Here is a 16,539-nt window from a genome sequence, read left to right as displayed (position 1 = left end):
CCGCTCTTTTTAAATTTCCGCTCTGACTCAGCGCCTGCTCCTTTTAAATCTCCGCTCTGACTGGCAGCTCCCGCTCTTTTTAAATCTCCACTCTGAGTCGCAGCTTCTGCTCTTTTTAAATCTCCGCTCTGACTCGCAGCTACCGCTCTTTTTAAATCTCCGCTCTTTTAAATTTCTGCTCTGACTCGCAGCTCCCGCTCTTTTTAAATCTCCGCTCTGACTCTCAGCGCCTGCTCTTTTTAAATCTCCGATCTGCCTCACAACTCTGCTCTTTTTAAATTTCCTCTGACTCTCAGTGCCAGCTCTTTTTAAATCTCCGCTCCGACTCGCAGCTCCCGCTCTTTTTAAATCTCCGCTCTGACTCGCAGCTCCCGCTCTTTTTAAATCTCCGCTATGACTCACAACTCTGCTCTTTTTAAATTTCCGCTCTGACTCAGCGCCCGCTCTTTTTAAATCTCTGCTCTGACTCGCAGCTCCCGCTCTTTTTAAATCTCTGCTCTGACTCACAACTCCACTCTTTTTAAATTTCCTCTCTGACTCGCAGCTCCCGCTCTTTTTAAATCTCCGCTCGGACTCTCAGAGCCTGCTCTTTTTAAATCTCCGCTCTGAGTCGCAGCTTCTGCTCTTTTTAAATCTCCGCTCTGACTCGCAGCTACCGCTCTTTTTAAATCTCCGCTCTTTTAAATTTCCACTCTGACTCTCAGTGCCCGCTCTTTTTAAATCTCCGCTCCGACTCTCAGCGCCCACTCTTTTTAAATCTCCGCTCTGACTCTGAGCGCCCGGTCTTTTAAAATCTCCGCTCTGACTCGCAGCTCACGCGCTTTTTAAATATTCGCTCCGACTCGCAGCTCCCGCTCTTTTAAAATCTCCGCTCTGACTCGCAGCTCCCGCTCTTTTTAAATCTCCACTCTGACTCGCAGCTCCCGCTCTTTTTAAATCTCCGCTCTGACTCACAACTCCGCTCTTTTTAAATTTGCTCTCTGACTCGCAGCTCCCGCTCTTTTTATATTTCCGCTCTGACTCAGTGCCCGCTCTTTTTAAATCTCCGCTCTGACTCGCAGCTCCCGCTCTTTTTAAATCTCCGCTGACTCACAACTCCGCTCTTTTTAAATTTCTACTCTGACTCTCAGTGCCAGCTCTTTTTAAATCTTCCACAAATACAGATCCCTCACCTTGACCAGCCCCACTTCCCTCCAGCTCGTGTATACACTATGCATCCCCCTCGGCTCAAACCCATGATTCTCGCACAGCGGCATTAACACCGACATCCCTTCCACCCTAAAATGCCTCCTCAACTGATTCCATATCTTCATCATGGACTGCACCACCGGGCTCCCTGAATACCTACTCGGAGCCATTGGCAATGCTGCCATCACCACAGCCCTCAAACTAGACCCCTTACAAGATTCCTCCTCCATCCTTTAAAAAAAAATATAAATTTAGAGTATCCAATTCATTTTTCCAATTAAGGGGCAATTTAGCATAGCCAATCCAGCTACCCTGCACACCTTTGGGGTTGTGGGGGCAAAACCCACGCAAACACAGGGAGAATGTGCAAACTCCATACAGACAGTGACCCAGAGCCAGGATCGAACCTGGGGCCTCGGCACCGTGAGACAGAAGTGCTAACCACTGCACCACCGTGCTGCCCTCCTCCTCCATCCTAACCCACTCTACCCTTTCTACCCATTTTTATTTCTATCAATTTATCTTCCATTTCTTCATCAATCTGTTATCCCCTCACCCTTGCCCTCCCCCCACCACACTTGGGCCATCAGTTCCCTTTTCCTAGTTGCCCTTTGACGCACTGCTCATCTTTGTTCTGTCATTCACACATTCTAATCTCCTTATGTGCCACTATCAGCACTCTTTAGTCTTAAATCACCCCCATTTACATTACCTTTGCCTTTCTGTCCACAACATCTTTGTCAATCTCCACCTATCGCTGCCCCCCCCCCCCCACTACAGTATAAATCTGACCCCATTTCCATTTCTCTCCAGCTTTGACAAAGAGTCACCCACACTCAATATTAGCTCCCTTCTCTCTCCACAGATGCTGTCAGACTTGCTGCGAACGTCCAGCATTTTTCTGCTTCAGATTTCAGCATCTGCAATCATTTGCTTTCATATTTATGGATGTAGTATATTTGGATTTTCAGTAGTTTTAAAAATAAATTCTCCCATAGGAGGTTAGTTATCAAAATGAAAGCACATGGGATAGAAGGCCATATACTGACATGGATTGAGGATTGGCTGACAGGCAGAAAACAGTAGGAATAAACAGGTTGTTCTCACGTTGGCAGGCTGAGTAGTGGGATACCGCAAGGATCAGAACCTGGGGCCTTAGCTGTTCACGATATAGATCAATGATTTGGATGTGGGGACCAAACATAACATTTCCAAACTCATGAATGATACAAAGCTAGACAGGAATATATACTGTGAGGAAGATGTAAAGCGACTACAGGAGGATTGAAGAGACAAGTGAGTGGGTAAGAATATAATGTGGAAAATATGAGGTAATCCACTTTGGTAGAAGGAACAGATGTGCAGAGTATTTCCTAAATGGTAAGAAAGTGTAGGGTGGTACAGTGGTTAGTACTGCTGCCTCACGGCACCGAGGACCTGGGTTTGATCCCGGCCATAGTCACTGTCCATGTGGAGTTTGCACATTCTCCCTGTGTGTGGGTCTCACCTCCACAACCCAAAGATGTGCCGGATAAGGTGGTTTGGCCACGCTAAATTGCCCCTTAATTGGAAAAAGAAAAATTAAATAAAAAATTGGGAAGTGTAGAGGGACCTGGGTGCCCTTGTCCATTAGTCACTGAAGGCAAACATGCAGGTGCAGCAAGCTATTAGGAAGGCAAATGGAATGTTAGGCTTTTTCACGAAAGGATTAGAGTACAGGAGTAGTGAGGTTGGTTAAACCATAACTGGAGTCCTGGGTGCAGATTTGCTCCCCTTGCCTCCGAAAGGACATTACTGCTATCGAGGAGTGCCAGGAAGGTTCACCAGCCTCGAGAAATTGGTAGAAACCGGGCCTGTATTCTCTCGAGATGCGCGAGACAAAGAAAAAAGAAAAGTACAGCATAGGAACAGGTTCTTCGGCCCTCCAAGCCTGCACCGACCATGCTACCCGACTAAACTAAAATCTTCTACACTTCCTGGGTCCGTATCCCTCTATTCCCATCCTATTCATTTATTTGTCAAGATGCCCCTTAAACGTACCTATCGTCCCTGCTTCCACCACCTCCTCCAGTAGCGAGTTCCAGGCACCCACTACCCTCGATGTAAAAAAACTTGCCTCGTACATCTCTAAACCTTGCCCCTCGCACCTTAAACCCATGCCCCCTAGTAATTGACCCCTCTACCCTGGGAAAAAGTCTCTGACCATCCACTTTGTCTATGCCCCTCATAATTTTGTAGACCTTTATCAGGTCTCCCCTCAATCTCTGTCGTTCCAGTGAGAACAAACCGGGTTTATTCAACCTCTCTTGCTGAGGTGATCTCATTGAAACCTACAAAATAATTAAAGGACTAGACAGGAGATGCAGGCAAGATGTTTCCCCTGGTCGAGGAGTACAGAACCAGGGGACACTGTCAAACTAAACGGGGGGAGGAGCATTGACGTCTGCGATGAGAAATTTCTTCACACGAAGGGTTGTGAATCTTTGGAATTCTCTACGCCAGAGGCTTGTGGAAGCTCAGACATCGAGTGCGTTTAAAGCAGAGATTGAGATCCCTGATTACCATAAAAGGGGTTATGGGGATAGTGGGTGCAAAAGGCACTGAAATCTCCAATAAGCTATGATCTACTGATTGACGGAGTTGGCTCGACCCAGAAATCACAGTGATCGAGTATAAGTATTGCTGCAAACATATATAACACTGGTGAGAAAAGGTTTTGGTTCCCTTTTTGAGGAGGGATGTAGTTGCATTGGAGGCACTTCAGAGGAGGTTCACTAGATTAATTCCACAGTTCAGGGGTTTGTCGTATGAAGAGAGATTGAGCAGTTTCGGCCTGTACTCTAGAGTTTTGAAGAATGAGGGGAGATCAAATTGAGGTGTACAAGATGATAAAAGATATGAAGAAAGTGGACATGGAGTGGATGCTTCCTCTTGTGGGACATTCTTTTTAGTTTTAGGATAAGGGGTAGCAAATTTAAAACGGATGAGGAAATTTTATTTCTCCCAAAGGGGCGTGAATCTGTGGAATTCATTACTTCAGAGTGCAGTGGATGCCAGGACATTGAGTACATGTGAGGAGACAGATTTTTAGTTTATGGGTTGATAGGTTATGGAGAACCAGCAGGAAAATTGAGTTGAGGCCAAGAGATCAGCCATGATCGTATTGAATGGTGGAGTGGGCTTAGGGGCTGAATGCCCTACTCCTGCTCCTAGTTCTCATGAAAGGAGCAGGAACCCTGGCTGATTTCTCCTCTCTCCCTAACCCATGGATGACTGGACAGTGATCAGGAGCGGGAACCCTCTCTGAGAAACATAGAAAATAAGAGTACAAAGCCCTTCGAGTCTACTCCGCCATTCATTATGATCATGGTTCATCATCCAACTCGATACCCTGATCCCACATTCCTTCCCCCCCCCCAATATTCTTTCCCCCCCCAATATTCTTTGATCGCCTTTGCCCCAAATGTTATATCTAACTGCTTCTTGAAAACATGTAGGGGCAGCATGGTGGCGCAGTGGTTAGCACGGCTGCCTCACGGCACCGGGGTCCCAGGTTCGATCCCGGCTCTGGGTCACTGTCCGTGTGGGGTTTGCACATTCTTCCCGTCTTTTGCATGGGTTTTGCCCCCACAACCCAAAGATGTGCAGGGTAGGTGAATTGGCCATGCTAAATTGTGCCTCAACTAGAATACAATTTTTGGCCTCAACTACTGTGTGGTAGTGAAATCCACAAGCCGACCGCTCTCTGGGTGAAGACATTTCTCCTCATCTCTGTCCTAAATGGTCAACCCCATATCCTCAGACTGTGACCCCTGGTTCTGGACACCCCCAACTTCTTAAACATCCTTCCTGCATCTACCCTGTCCAGTCCTGTTAGGATTTTATAGGTTTCTATGAGATTGCCCTCTTCTAAACTCCAGCGAATACAATCCTAACCGACTCAATCTCTCCTCATTTGTCTCTAACCCTGAGATCACTGGACAGTGATTAAGAGCAGGAACCCAAACCTGGACTGATTTCCCCACTCTCAAACCCAGGCATCACTGAACAATGTTCAGGAGCAGGAATCCTCTCTCTCAGGGTTCAGTGGAGTGATCAGGAGCAGGATCCTGGCAAAGTTACACTGCGATGGTGGTAGGTATCATCAAAAGCAGCCAATTGTATTTGAGCCCTCCTTACCAACTGGATATGAAGAAATTCACACAGTGCTCATGCCCCATTGGCACAGAGATTTATTTGCTAAAATGACAACACATCTTAAATTTAAACTTAGTGAGAATGCAGAGAATGTCTGAGCTACCAACCGTACCAGGCTGAAATGGACAAAGCATCGGGATAAGAACCCCGGTCACAGTAGGCAGGGACCCTTCCATCAGCGAGTTAGTTTCACAGTTCTGAGTTTCGATTGAGCTCTCCAAGGGGTAGGACACGGAATCTGCCTTTGGATTTGGTTTGAGGTGATGGCAATGAGCTCCCCGGCCGTTCGGTGGATTGGCCTTGGCTGATTCCTTGCGCAGACGGTTTAACCACATAAATTGGTACATACAGGTGTGCGACCAGACAAAAATACAGACTTGTCATCACACAGCTAGCAGCCAGCCAGACCAGTGCATCCAGACATAGACGCAGGCATACAGATGCAGACAACTGTAGAGGAATGGATACATATGAACTTGTATAAACAGAGATACGCACATACACTTGCAGATACACTGACCTATACACAAATATTCAAGTTAGTCAAACAGACATGGTTACAGACAGACAGACGCAGTGATACAGAATTTTTATAACATTTTTCCAATTAAGGGGAAATTTAGCTTGGCCAATTCACCTATCTTTGGGTTGTGAGGGTGAGACCCAGATAGACAGGGGAGAATGTGCAAACTGCACACGGACAGTGACCCGGGGCCGGGATCGAACCTGGGTCCTCGGCACTGTGAGGCAGCAATGCTAAACATTGCACCACCATACCGCCCTGCACAGAGATACAGATAAATGGATATGCATACAGACAGAACAACAAGGAACATAATTACTTGGACAGATGCTGATGCACAGGCAGACAACTGACTCTGACAAAACATGCCCACCAAAATGACACATTGCTTCCGCAGTGGAAGCAACAATCAAGATCCAGAACAGACTGACTTCAGTCTCATGGTTTCTAACTCAGATCCCCTGGTAAGGGTCTGTCCCCCATGTCCAGCCACGGGTTGACTTGACAGCAGAGGGGGAGGGAGAGCTGGAAACTGACTGCTCCGACCTCAGTCAGGAAGAATGGGGGGGCCAGGGCTCATCATTTTAATCCACAGAGCCCAAAGGAACGAGGGCTGTCTTCAGTCACAATCGCACAACCGAATCAGAGACAGGCCAGTAACCCATTCCCTGCTCATCCCGCTGTGAAGACGCTGGGTCGAGGGGGGGGGGGGGATGGGATGGGAGCGCTGTAACGCACCAGCGTCAATATGCCCACGTGTACATACAGATCAAAGTGCAGAGCTGGGAAAGGATCTCGGCCAGGGCCTCTGTCTAAGGCCACACAGTGGTTTGTCCTGATCCATAGCAGAGTGAGCCCTCACTGCCTTTCAAACATCTCCTTCAGGATCTTCATGCTCTCTGTGTAACGGTGCTGGTTCCTGTGAGAGGACTCCTTCCACCTAAAGGAAGACAAGATCAGAGCATGGCTGAGCAACATGAACTCAAACCAGAGAAGCTGCACATCATAACCAGAGCCACAATGCAATCTCACACCATATCACAGTACAGACAGTGGAAAAGAAATGCTGTCCATTACATGCAATGGATGTGAACAGGAAGGGGTTTGTCTCCATTGGGATTGTTTACAGTGGGAGTGAACGGGATGGGATTTGGTTCCTTTGGGATTGTGTACAGTGGGAGTCAGCAGGAAGGGGTTTGGGTCCATTGGAATTGTGTACAGTGGGAGTGAACGGGAAGGGGTTTGGGTCCATTGGGATTGTGTACAGTGGGAGTGAACGGGATGGGGTTTGGGTCCATTGGGTTTGTGTACAATGGGAGTGAACGGGATGGGATTTGGTTCCATTGGGATTGTGTACACTGGGAGTAAACGGGAAAGGGATTAGATTATATTTAGTTAAACAAGGATAGATCATTTCCTGTGATGTCGAGAGCACACAACTTAGCAATGTCACATGGGGAGACACTGACAGTCTTGCGGGTCCAAAGAAATGAAAGGCAGCATGAGTCCAGCTTACCTCTGTCGAATCTTCTTCCAACGATCCATGTGATTATAAAGCAAGGTGGGTACGCCAGGGGCATTACTGCGGCTCTGTAAATGAACACAGGTTAAATAGCATCAAAATTTCAGAGAAGAAAATATGAGTACTATTGTCCCTTGACAGACACATCACCGTGTGGGGGGAAATCACAAACATAGACTCCCGTCCAATCACCGTGAGGGTGTGTTACAGACACAGGTCCACGTCCCATCACCGTATGGGGAATCACAGTGAGGGAATATCACAGATTTGCGTGCCATCACTGTGTGGGGGTATCAAAGACACAGGCTCACGTCCCACCACCGTGTGGGGGAATTACAGACACAGACCCCATGTCCCATCACCGTGTGGGGGAATCACAGACCGCACGTCCCATCACCATGTGGGGGAATCACAGACCGCACGACCCATCACCGTGTGGAGGAATCACAGACCCACATCCCATCACCGTGTGGGGGAATCACAGACCCACGTCCCATCACCGTGTGGGGGAATCACAGACCGCACGTCCCATCACCGTGTGGGGGAATCACAGACCCACGTCCCATCACCGTGTGGGGGAATCACAGACACACATCCCATCACCATGTGGGGGAATCACAGACCCGCGTCCAATCACCGTGTGGGGGAATCACAGACACAGACCCGCGTCCCATCACCATGTGGGGGAATCACAGACCGCACGTCCCATCACCATGTGGGGGAATCACAGACCCGCGTCCAATCACCGTGTGGGGGAATCACAGACACAGACCCGCATCCCATCACCATGTGGGGAATCACAGACCCCCGTCCCATCACCGTGTGGGGGAATCACAGACACAAACCCACGTCCCATCACCGTGTGGTGGAATCACAGACCCACGTCCCATCACCATGTGGGAGAATCACAGACACACGTCCCATCACCATGTGGGGGAATCACAGACACAGATCCACGTCCCGTCACCGTGTGGGGGAATCACAGGCACAGACCCACGTCCAGTCACCATGTGGGGGAATCACACAGACCCACGTCCAATCACCGTGTGGGGGAATCACAGACATAGACCCCTGTCCCATCACCGTGTGGGGGAATCACAGACACAGACCCGCGTCCCGTCACCGTGGGGGAATCACAGACACAGACCCGAGTCCCATCACCGTGTGGGGGAATCACAGACACAGACCCATGTCCCGTCACCGTGTAAGGGAATCACAGACACAGACCCACGTCCCATCACCGCGTGGGGGAATCAGACACAGACCCACATCCCATCACCGTGTGGGGGCATTACAGACACAGACCCACGTCCCATCACCGTGTGGGGGAATCACAGGCACAGACCCACGTCCCATCACCGTGTGGGGGCATCACAGACCCATGTCCCCTCTCTGTGTGGGGGAATCACAGGCACAGACCCACGTCCCATCACCGTGTGGGGGCATCACAGACCCATGCCCCATCAATGTGTGGGCGAATCACAGACACAGACAGACCCACATCCAGCACCGTGTGGGGGAATCACAGACACAGACCCACATCTCATCACCGTGTGGGGGAGTCACAGACCCATATCCCATCACCGTGTGGGGGAATCACAGACACAGACCCACGTCCCATAACGTGTGGGGGAATCAGACACAGACGAGTGGGTGTTTACCATATTGATGTCAAGAGCTTTTTCAGTGGAAGGCAATGGTGATGGAATACGTAGACTGACTGGGTGTTCCGGTGTGTTTAATGAGCAGGGTGTTGGGACTGGCATTTTGTAAATATCCTGACTCTTCCCGTTCATCAGATCAGCAACCTGTGAAAAAAGGAGTTGTATCATTCTGGGAAAACAGCTTCGACATGGAGAAGGTATCGGCCTGCACGCCATGCACCACCTGACCCAGGGTCAGTCCCAGCCCCTCCCCCCGCCTGACCCAGGGTCTGTCGCAGCCCCTCCCCTATCTGACCCAGGGTCTATCCCAGCCATTCCCCCTATCTGACCTAGGGTCTATCTCAGCCCCTCCCCTATCTGACACAGGCGCTATCCCAGCCCCTCCCCCTGTCTGACCCAGGGTCTATCACAGCTCCTCCGACCGTCTGACCCAGGGTCTATCCCAGCCCCACCCCCCCGCCTGACCCAGGATCTATCCCAGCCCCCCCCCCCCCCGACCCAGGGTCTATCACAGCTCCTCCGACCGTCTGACCCAGGGTCTATCCCAGCCCCACCCCCCCCGCCTGACCCAGGATCTATCCCAGCCCCACCCCCCCCGACCCAGGGTCTATCCCAGCTCCACCCCCCCCCCCGACCCAGGGTCTATCCCAGCCCCACCCCCCCGCCTGACCCAGGGTCTATCCCAGCCCCACCCCCCCCCCTGACCCAGGGTCTATCCCAGCTCCACCCCCCACCTGACCCAGGATCTATCCCAGCCCCTCCCCCCGTCAGACCCAGGGTCTATCCCAGCCCTCCCCCCGCCTGACCCAGGGTCTATCCCAGTGCCTCCCCCCACCTGACCCAAGGTCTATCCCAGCCCCTCCCCCGTCGGACCCAGGGCCTTTCTCAGCCCCTCCCCCCGCCTGACCCAAGGTCTATCCCAGCGCCTCCCCCCGCCTGACCCAAGGTCTATCCCAGCCCCTCCCCCCCGTCTGACCCAGGGTCTATCCCAGTCCCTCCCCCCGCCTGACCCAGGGTCTATCCCAGCGCCTCCCCCTGCCTGACCCAAGGTCTATCCCAGCCCCTCCCCCCCGCCTGACCCAGGGTCTATCCCAGTCCCACCCCCCGCCTGACCCAGGCTCTATCCAAGTCCCACCCCCGCCTGACCCAGGGTCTATCCCAACCCCACCCCCCCCGCCTGACCCAGGGTGTATCACAGCCCCTCCCATATCTGATCCAGGGTCTATCCCAGCCCCACCCCCCGCCTGACCCAGGGTCTATCCCAGCCCCACCCCCCCCCGCCTGACCCAGGGTCTATCACAGCCCTCCCCCTATCTGACCCAGGGTCTATCCCAGCCCCACCCCCTGCCTGACCCAGGATCTATCCCAGCCCCACCCCCGCCTGTCCCAGGGTGTATCACAGCCCCTCCCATATCTGACCCAGGGTCTATCCCAGCCCCACCCCCCGCCTGACCCAGGGTCTATCCCAGCGCCTCCCCCGTCTGACCCAGGGTCTATCCCAGCCCCACCCCCCGCCTGACCCAGGGTCTATCCCAGCCCTCCCCCTATCTGACCCAGGGTCTATCCCAGCCCCACCCCCACCCCACCCAGGGTCTATCCCAGCCCTCCCCCTATCTGACCCAGGGTCTATCCCAGTCCCACCCCCAGCCTGACCCAGGGTGTATCACAGCCCCTCCCCTATCTGACCCAGAGTCTATCCCAGCCCCTCCCCCTATCTGACCAGTGCTGTATGCTCTCCCACCCCACCCCCGACCCAGGGTCCATCCCAGCCCCTCCCCCTATCAGACCAGTGCTCAATGCCTTCCCCCCACCCCCTCCCCCTATCTGACCCAGGGTCTATCCCGGCCCGACCCCCCGCCTGACCCAGGGTCTATCCCAGTCCCACCCCCCTGTCTGACACAGGGTCTGTCACAGCACCTCCCATATCTGACCCAGGGTCTATCCCAGCCCCACCCCCAGCCTGACCCAGGGTCTATCCCAGCACCCCCCCTATCTGACCAGTGTTCAATGCCTTCCCCCACCCCGGCACAGGGTCTATCCCAGCCACTCCCCCCACCTGACCCAGGGTCTATCCCAGCGCCTCCCCCGTCTGACCCAGGGTCTATCCCAGCCCTCCCCTATCTGACCCAGGGTCTATCCCAGCCCCACCCCCGCCTGACCCAGGGTCTATCCCAGCCCTCCCCTATCTGACCCAGGGTCTATCCCAGCCCCACCCCCGCCTGACCCAGGGTCTATCCCAGCCCTCCCCTATCTGACCCAGGGTCTATCCCAGCCCCACCCCCGCCTGACCCAGGGTCTATCCCAGCCATCCCCCTATCTGACCCAGGGTCTATCCCAGTCCCACCCCCCGCCTGACCCAGGGTCTATCCCAGCCCTCCCCTATCTGACCCAGGGTCTATCCCAGCCCCACCCCCGCCTGACCCAGGGTCTATCCCAGCCATCCCCCTATCTGACCCAGGGTCTATCCCAGTCCCACCCCCAGCCTGACACAGGGTGTATCACAGCCCCTCCCCTATCTGACCCAGGGTCTATCCCACCCCCACCCCCTGCCTGGCCCAGTGTCTATCCCAGCCCCTCCCCCTGTCTGACCCAGGGTCTATCCCAGCCCCTCCCCCTGTCTGACCCAAGGTCTATCCCAGCCCCTCCCCCTGTCTGACCCAAGGTCTATCCCAGCCCCTCCCCCTGTCTGACCCAAGGTCTATCCCAGCCCCTCCCCCTGTCTGACCCAGGGTCTATCCCAGCCCCTCCCCCTGTCTGACCCAGGGTCTATCCCAGCCCCTCCCCCTGTCTGACCCAAGGTCTATCCCAGCCCCTCCCCCTGTCTGACCCAGGGTCTATCCCAACCCACACCCCCGCCTGACCCAGGGTCTACCCCAGCCCCTCCCCCTGTCTGACCCAAGGTCTATCCCAGCCCCTCCCCCCATCTGACCCAGGGTCTATCCCAGCCCCTCCCCCCGTCTGACCCAGGGTCTATCCCAGCCCCACCCCCCGCCTGACCCAAAGTCTATCCCAGCCCCTCCCCCATCTGACCCAGGGTCTATCCCAACCCACCTCCTGCCTGACCCAGGGTCTATCCCAGCCCCTCCCCCTATCTGACCAGTGCTGTATGCTCTTCCTCCCCCCCCGACCCAGGGTCTATCCCAGCCCCTCCCCCTATCTGACCAGTGCTCAATGCCTTCCCCCCACCCCCTCCCCCTGCCTGGCCCAGGGTCTATCCCAGCCCCACCCCCCCCTTGTCTGAACCGGGGTCTATGCTTCCTCCAAGCCCCTCCTCATCCCTCCCCCGTCTGACCCAGGTTCTCACCTCCTCCCAGCCATCCCTCCCGCCTTGTTGTTTATGCCAAACTGCTCACAGTATTACAGGTATGGCCTCACCAAAATTCTGTAGAACCCCAGCAAGACCTCTGTTACAAATTGATCAAAGAAGAATAAACTCCAACATGGAGGGGCTGATAGGTGACAGATGAAGTTCAATGTGGAGAAGTGTGAGGAGATGCATTTTGGTAGGAAGAACATGGAGAGACAATATAAAATAATGGGTGAAATTGTTAATGGGGAGCAGGAGCAGAGGGACCTGAGTGTATCTGTGCAGAGATCATTGAAGGTGGCAGGACAGTGTAGAGAGGTTCATAAGAGGGCAGCACGGCAGCACAGTGGTTAGCACTGTTGCTTCACAGCACCAGGTCCCAGGTTCGATTCCTGGCTTGGTTCACGGTCCGGAGTCTGCATGTTCTCCAAGTGTCTGTATGGGTTTCCTCTGGGTGCTCCAGTTTCCTCCCACAAGTCCCTAAAGACATGCTGTTGGGTAATTTGGACATTCTGAATTCTCCCTCAGTGTACCCGAACAGGCGCCGGAATGTGGCGGGCGACTAGGGGCTTTTCACAATAACTTCATTGCAGTGTTAATGTAAGCCTACTTGTGACAATAAAGATTATTATTATAAAGCAGATAGTATTCTGGGATTTATTAATAGGGACACCTTGCTCTTGAAAGGATCAAGAACAAGAGGGCACAGATTTAAAGTGATTCTTAAAAGAAGCAAATGTGGTGAGAGAATAAACTTTTCACACAGCAAGTGGCCGGTGTCTGGAATGTTCTGCCTTGAAATGTGGTGGAAGCAGGTTCCATAGAGGCATTCAAGAGGGCATTAGATGATTATTTCAATAGAAATTATGTGCAGGGGTAAGGGAGAAAAAGCAAGGGAATGGCACTAAGTCATGATGCTTGTTTGGAGAGCCGGTGCAGACACGGTGGACCAAAAGGCCTCCTTCTGCACCGTAGCAGTTGTGATTCTGATATGCTATTTGCCTTCCTAATTGCTTGCTGTACCTGTACTTTCTGCCTTCCTTACACAAGCCTCATTTGAACATCAACACTTCCAAGTTTCACACACTAAAAAAATTCTGCTTTTTCTATTCTTCCAATCAAACTGAGTAACTTCACATTCCCCTCCACATTATTATCCATCCGCGATCTCGTTTCCCACTCACCCAACCTGTATATATCTCTTTGCAGCCTCTCTGTGCCCTCCCCACAGCTTACTTTGCTACATTTCTTTCTGTCTCTTCATCAAACTCATTGCTATGGAATGTAAAGAGTTGAGGCCCAGGCCCTTGCCCGTTTATCACTCCACTATTCACTGCCTGCCAACCTGAAAAAGCCCCGTTTATCCCCACTCTGCTTCCTGTCCATTAACCAATCCTCTATCCAAGCTAATATTCCCAACTTCATGGGTCCTTGTCTTGCTTATTAACCTTTCACTAGGCACTTATCAAATGCCTTTTGGAAACCCAGGTATACAACATCTACTGGTTCCCCTTTATCTACTGCACTCGTTACATCCTCAGAAATCTTCATTAATTTATCAAACAGGATTTCCCTTCAGCAAAACTTTTGATTCTGACTATACTCTGCTTTTTTAAGTGCTTTGTAAAGACTTCCTTAATAATAGAATTGGGTGCAATTCACTCACTCACCTCGTCATCCTCCAGTGCAGCAGGCGGTTGGGGACTTGGGGTACGTGCCCCCTCCCGGAGGGTGGGGTTGTTCCTCATCCAGGCACGGCAGATGGGATAGAGGGGTGTATTCTCATTGAATTGAGCAAGGTCCACACTGCGGTCAAATAGTTTCATTGTGTAGGCATCTGGGGAGCATAACACAGCATCTCAATCATAGAAGAGAATCATTGCAGAATGAGGCCATTCGGCCCATCATGTCTGCACTAACGTTCTGCAAGAGTGCCTTGCCTCGGCGCACTCCCTCACCCTATCCCCGCAACCACACCCAATCTGCACATCTTTAGAATCACACCTCACACGTGCCCATATCCCCATCAATATTGCACTTTACAGTCCCCCTCCATTACAGGCCACCCCACACACACCCTCATTGCAGCCCCCCACACACACACCTTCATTACAGCCCCCCCACGGACAGATCCTCATTACAGCCCCCGCACACACATACCCTCACTACAACTCCCGCACACAGATACCCTCATTACAACTCCCGCACACACAGATACCCTCATTACAACCCCCCCCCACACCCCCCTCATCATAGCTCCCCCATACACACCCTCATTACGACCCCCCACATGCGCACCCCCTCATTACGGCCCCCCACACGCGCACCCCCCTCATTACGGCCCCGCACATGCACACCCCCTCATTACGGCCCCGCACACGCACACCCCCCTCATTATGGCCCTGCACATACACATCCCCATTTTACGACCCCACACACGCACATGCCCACCACCTCATTACGGTCCGGCACACGCACATGCCCACCACCTCATTACGGCCCGGCACAAGCACATATCCACCCCCTCATTACGGCCCTGCCCACCCTCATTACGGCCCTGCACATGGCCACCCCCTCATTACCAACCCGCATGTGCCTACCCCTGCATTAAGGCCCCGCACGCGCACACCCCCACCCCCTCATTACATGCCCGCACCGCTACGGCCCAACGCAACCGCACCGCTACGGCCCAACGCAACCGCACCGCTACGGCCCAACGCAACCGCACCGCTACGGCCCAACGCAACCGCACCGCTACGGCCCAACGCAACCGCACCGCTACGGCCCAACGCAACCGCACCGCTACGGCCCAACGCAACCGCACCGCTACGGCCCAACGCAACCGCACCGCTACGGCCCAACGCAACCGCACCGCTACGGCCCAACGCAACCGCACCGCTACGGCCCAACGCAACCGCACCGCTACGGCCCAACGCAACCGCACCGCTACGGCCCAACGCAACCGCACCGCTACGGCCCAACGCAACCGCACCGCTACGGCCCAACGCAACCGCACCGCTACGGCCCAACGCAACCGCACCGCTACGGCCCAACGCAACCGCACCGCTACGGCCCAACACAACCGCACCGCTAACGCCCAACACAAACGCACCTCTACGGCCCAACACAACCGCACCGCTACGGCCCAACACAACCGCACCGCTACGGCCCAACACAACCGCACCGCTATGGCCCAACACAACCGCACCGCTACGGCCCAACACAACCGCACCGTTACGGCCAACACAACCGCACCGTTACGGCCAACACAAGCGCACCGTTACGGCCAACATAAGCGCACCGTTACGGCCAACACACCCCCATGGCACAGTAACACAGTGGTTAGCGCTGTGGCTTCAATGCCAAGGGCTCGGGCTCGATTACCAGCTTGGTTCACTGCCCCCGTGTCTGCGTGGGTTTCCATCGGGTGCTCCGGTTTCCTCCCACAAGGCCCACAAGTCTTGCTTGTTAGGTAATTTGGACATTCTGAATTCTCCCCGTGTACCCGAACAGGCGCCGGAATGTGGCGACTAGAGGATTTTCACAGTAACTTCAATGCAGTGTTAATGTAAGCCGACTTGTGAAACTAATAAAGATTATTATTATTGTTGAGGCCCAACACACAACCCCCACCCATTGCAGCCCAATACATTTCCTCAAGCGGGGTGTGAGCACCAGTTTGACTCGGACTCCAGTCCTGGCGTCTGGGGAGTAAGCGCTCTGGTTTAAAGCTCACTCGGTCTCTGATGGCCTTCACATCCACCATCATCCGTTTCCTTCCGTCTCTTCCGCCGCTGATGAGGGAACCGGGTGGAGGGTCTGGAACAACAACAGGAGAAGGAGCTGGTGACAAGGAGATCAAGACAGGGGCAGTGTCGGGGGGTGGGGGGTGCTATTAGAGTGTAGAGGCTAGGGGGCAGTTGGAGGGGGGGACACGAGGGGGCAGGTTGGAAGGGTGGGGGCATGAGGGGGCAGGTTGGAGGGGTGGGGACGCGAGGGGGCAGGTTGGAGGGGTGGGGAGGCGAGGGGAAGGTTGGAGGGGTGAGGAGGCGAGGGGACAGGTTAGAGGGGTGGGGAGGCGAGGGTGCAGGTTGGAGGGGTGGGGTGGGGCAGGTTGGAGGGGAATTGAGGGGGCAGG

The 16,539-nt window shown here is 53.7% G+C and overlaps 1 protein-coding gene across 2 annotated transcripts; it reads right to left on the bottom strand.

Moving 5' to 3' along the window:
- Positions 1 to 5,403: 5,403 nt before the first annotated feature.
- Positions 5,404 to 16,216, bottom strand: lin37 (lin-37 DREAM MuvB core complex component). 2 transcript variants are annotated; one of them, XM_072468857.1, is made up of 5 exons: positions 16,077 to 16,216; positions 14,072 to 14,238; positions 9,092 to 9,238; positions 7,425 to 7,498; positions 5,404 to 6,848 (listed from the first exon to the last, which is right to left on the bottom strand). In XM_072468857.1, the coding sequence occupies exons 1-5, from the start codon at positions 16,168 to 16,170 to the stop codon at positions 6,767 to 6,769; spliced, it is 564 nt and encodes a 187-aa protein (XP_072324958.1). In that variant the 5' UTR covers positions 16,171 to 16,216; the 3' UTR covers positions 5,404 to 6,766. The 2 variants fall into 2 exon arrangements, with proteins under 2 accessions (XP_072324958.1, XP_072324959.1); XM_072468858.1 differs by lacking the exon at positions 16,077 to 16,216 and adding an exon at positions 15,786 to 16,051.
- Between the last annotated feature and the right edge of the window lie 323 nt (positions 16,217 to 16,539).

This window comes from Scyliorhinus torazame, chromosome 12, assembly GCF_047496885.1.
Source record: "Scyliorhinus torazame isolate Kashiwa2021f chromosome 12, sScyTor2.1, whole genome shotgun sequence".
Lineage (NCBI taxonomy): Eukaryota > Metazoa > Chordata > Chondrichthyes > Carcharhiniformes > Scyliorhinidae > Scyliorhinus > Scyliorhinus torazame.
The sequence above is the reverse complement of the archived record's forward strand: the minus strand, read 5'-3'. Positions and strand labels throughout refer to the sequence as shown.

Excerpts from the sequence above, each read along its gene's own strand:
- lin37 (XM_072468857.1), bottom strand. The coding sequence starts at position 16,170 with ATGATGGTGGATGTGAAGGCCATCAGAGACCGAGTGAGCTTTAAACCA. Across the intron at positions 14,239-16,076 it reads CTGGAGTCCGAGTCAAACTG|ATGCCTACACAATGAAACTA; the intron begins GTGCTCACACCC and ends TATGCTCCCCAG. Across the intron at positions 6,849-7,424 it reads TGGAAGAAGATTCGACAGAG|GTGGAAGGAGTCCTCTCACA; the intron begins GTAAGCTGGACT and ends GTCTTCCTTTAG.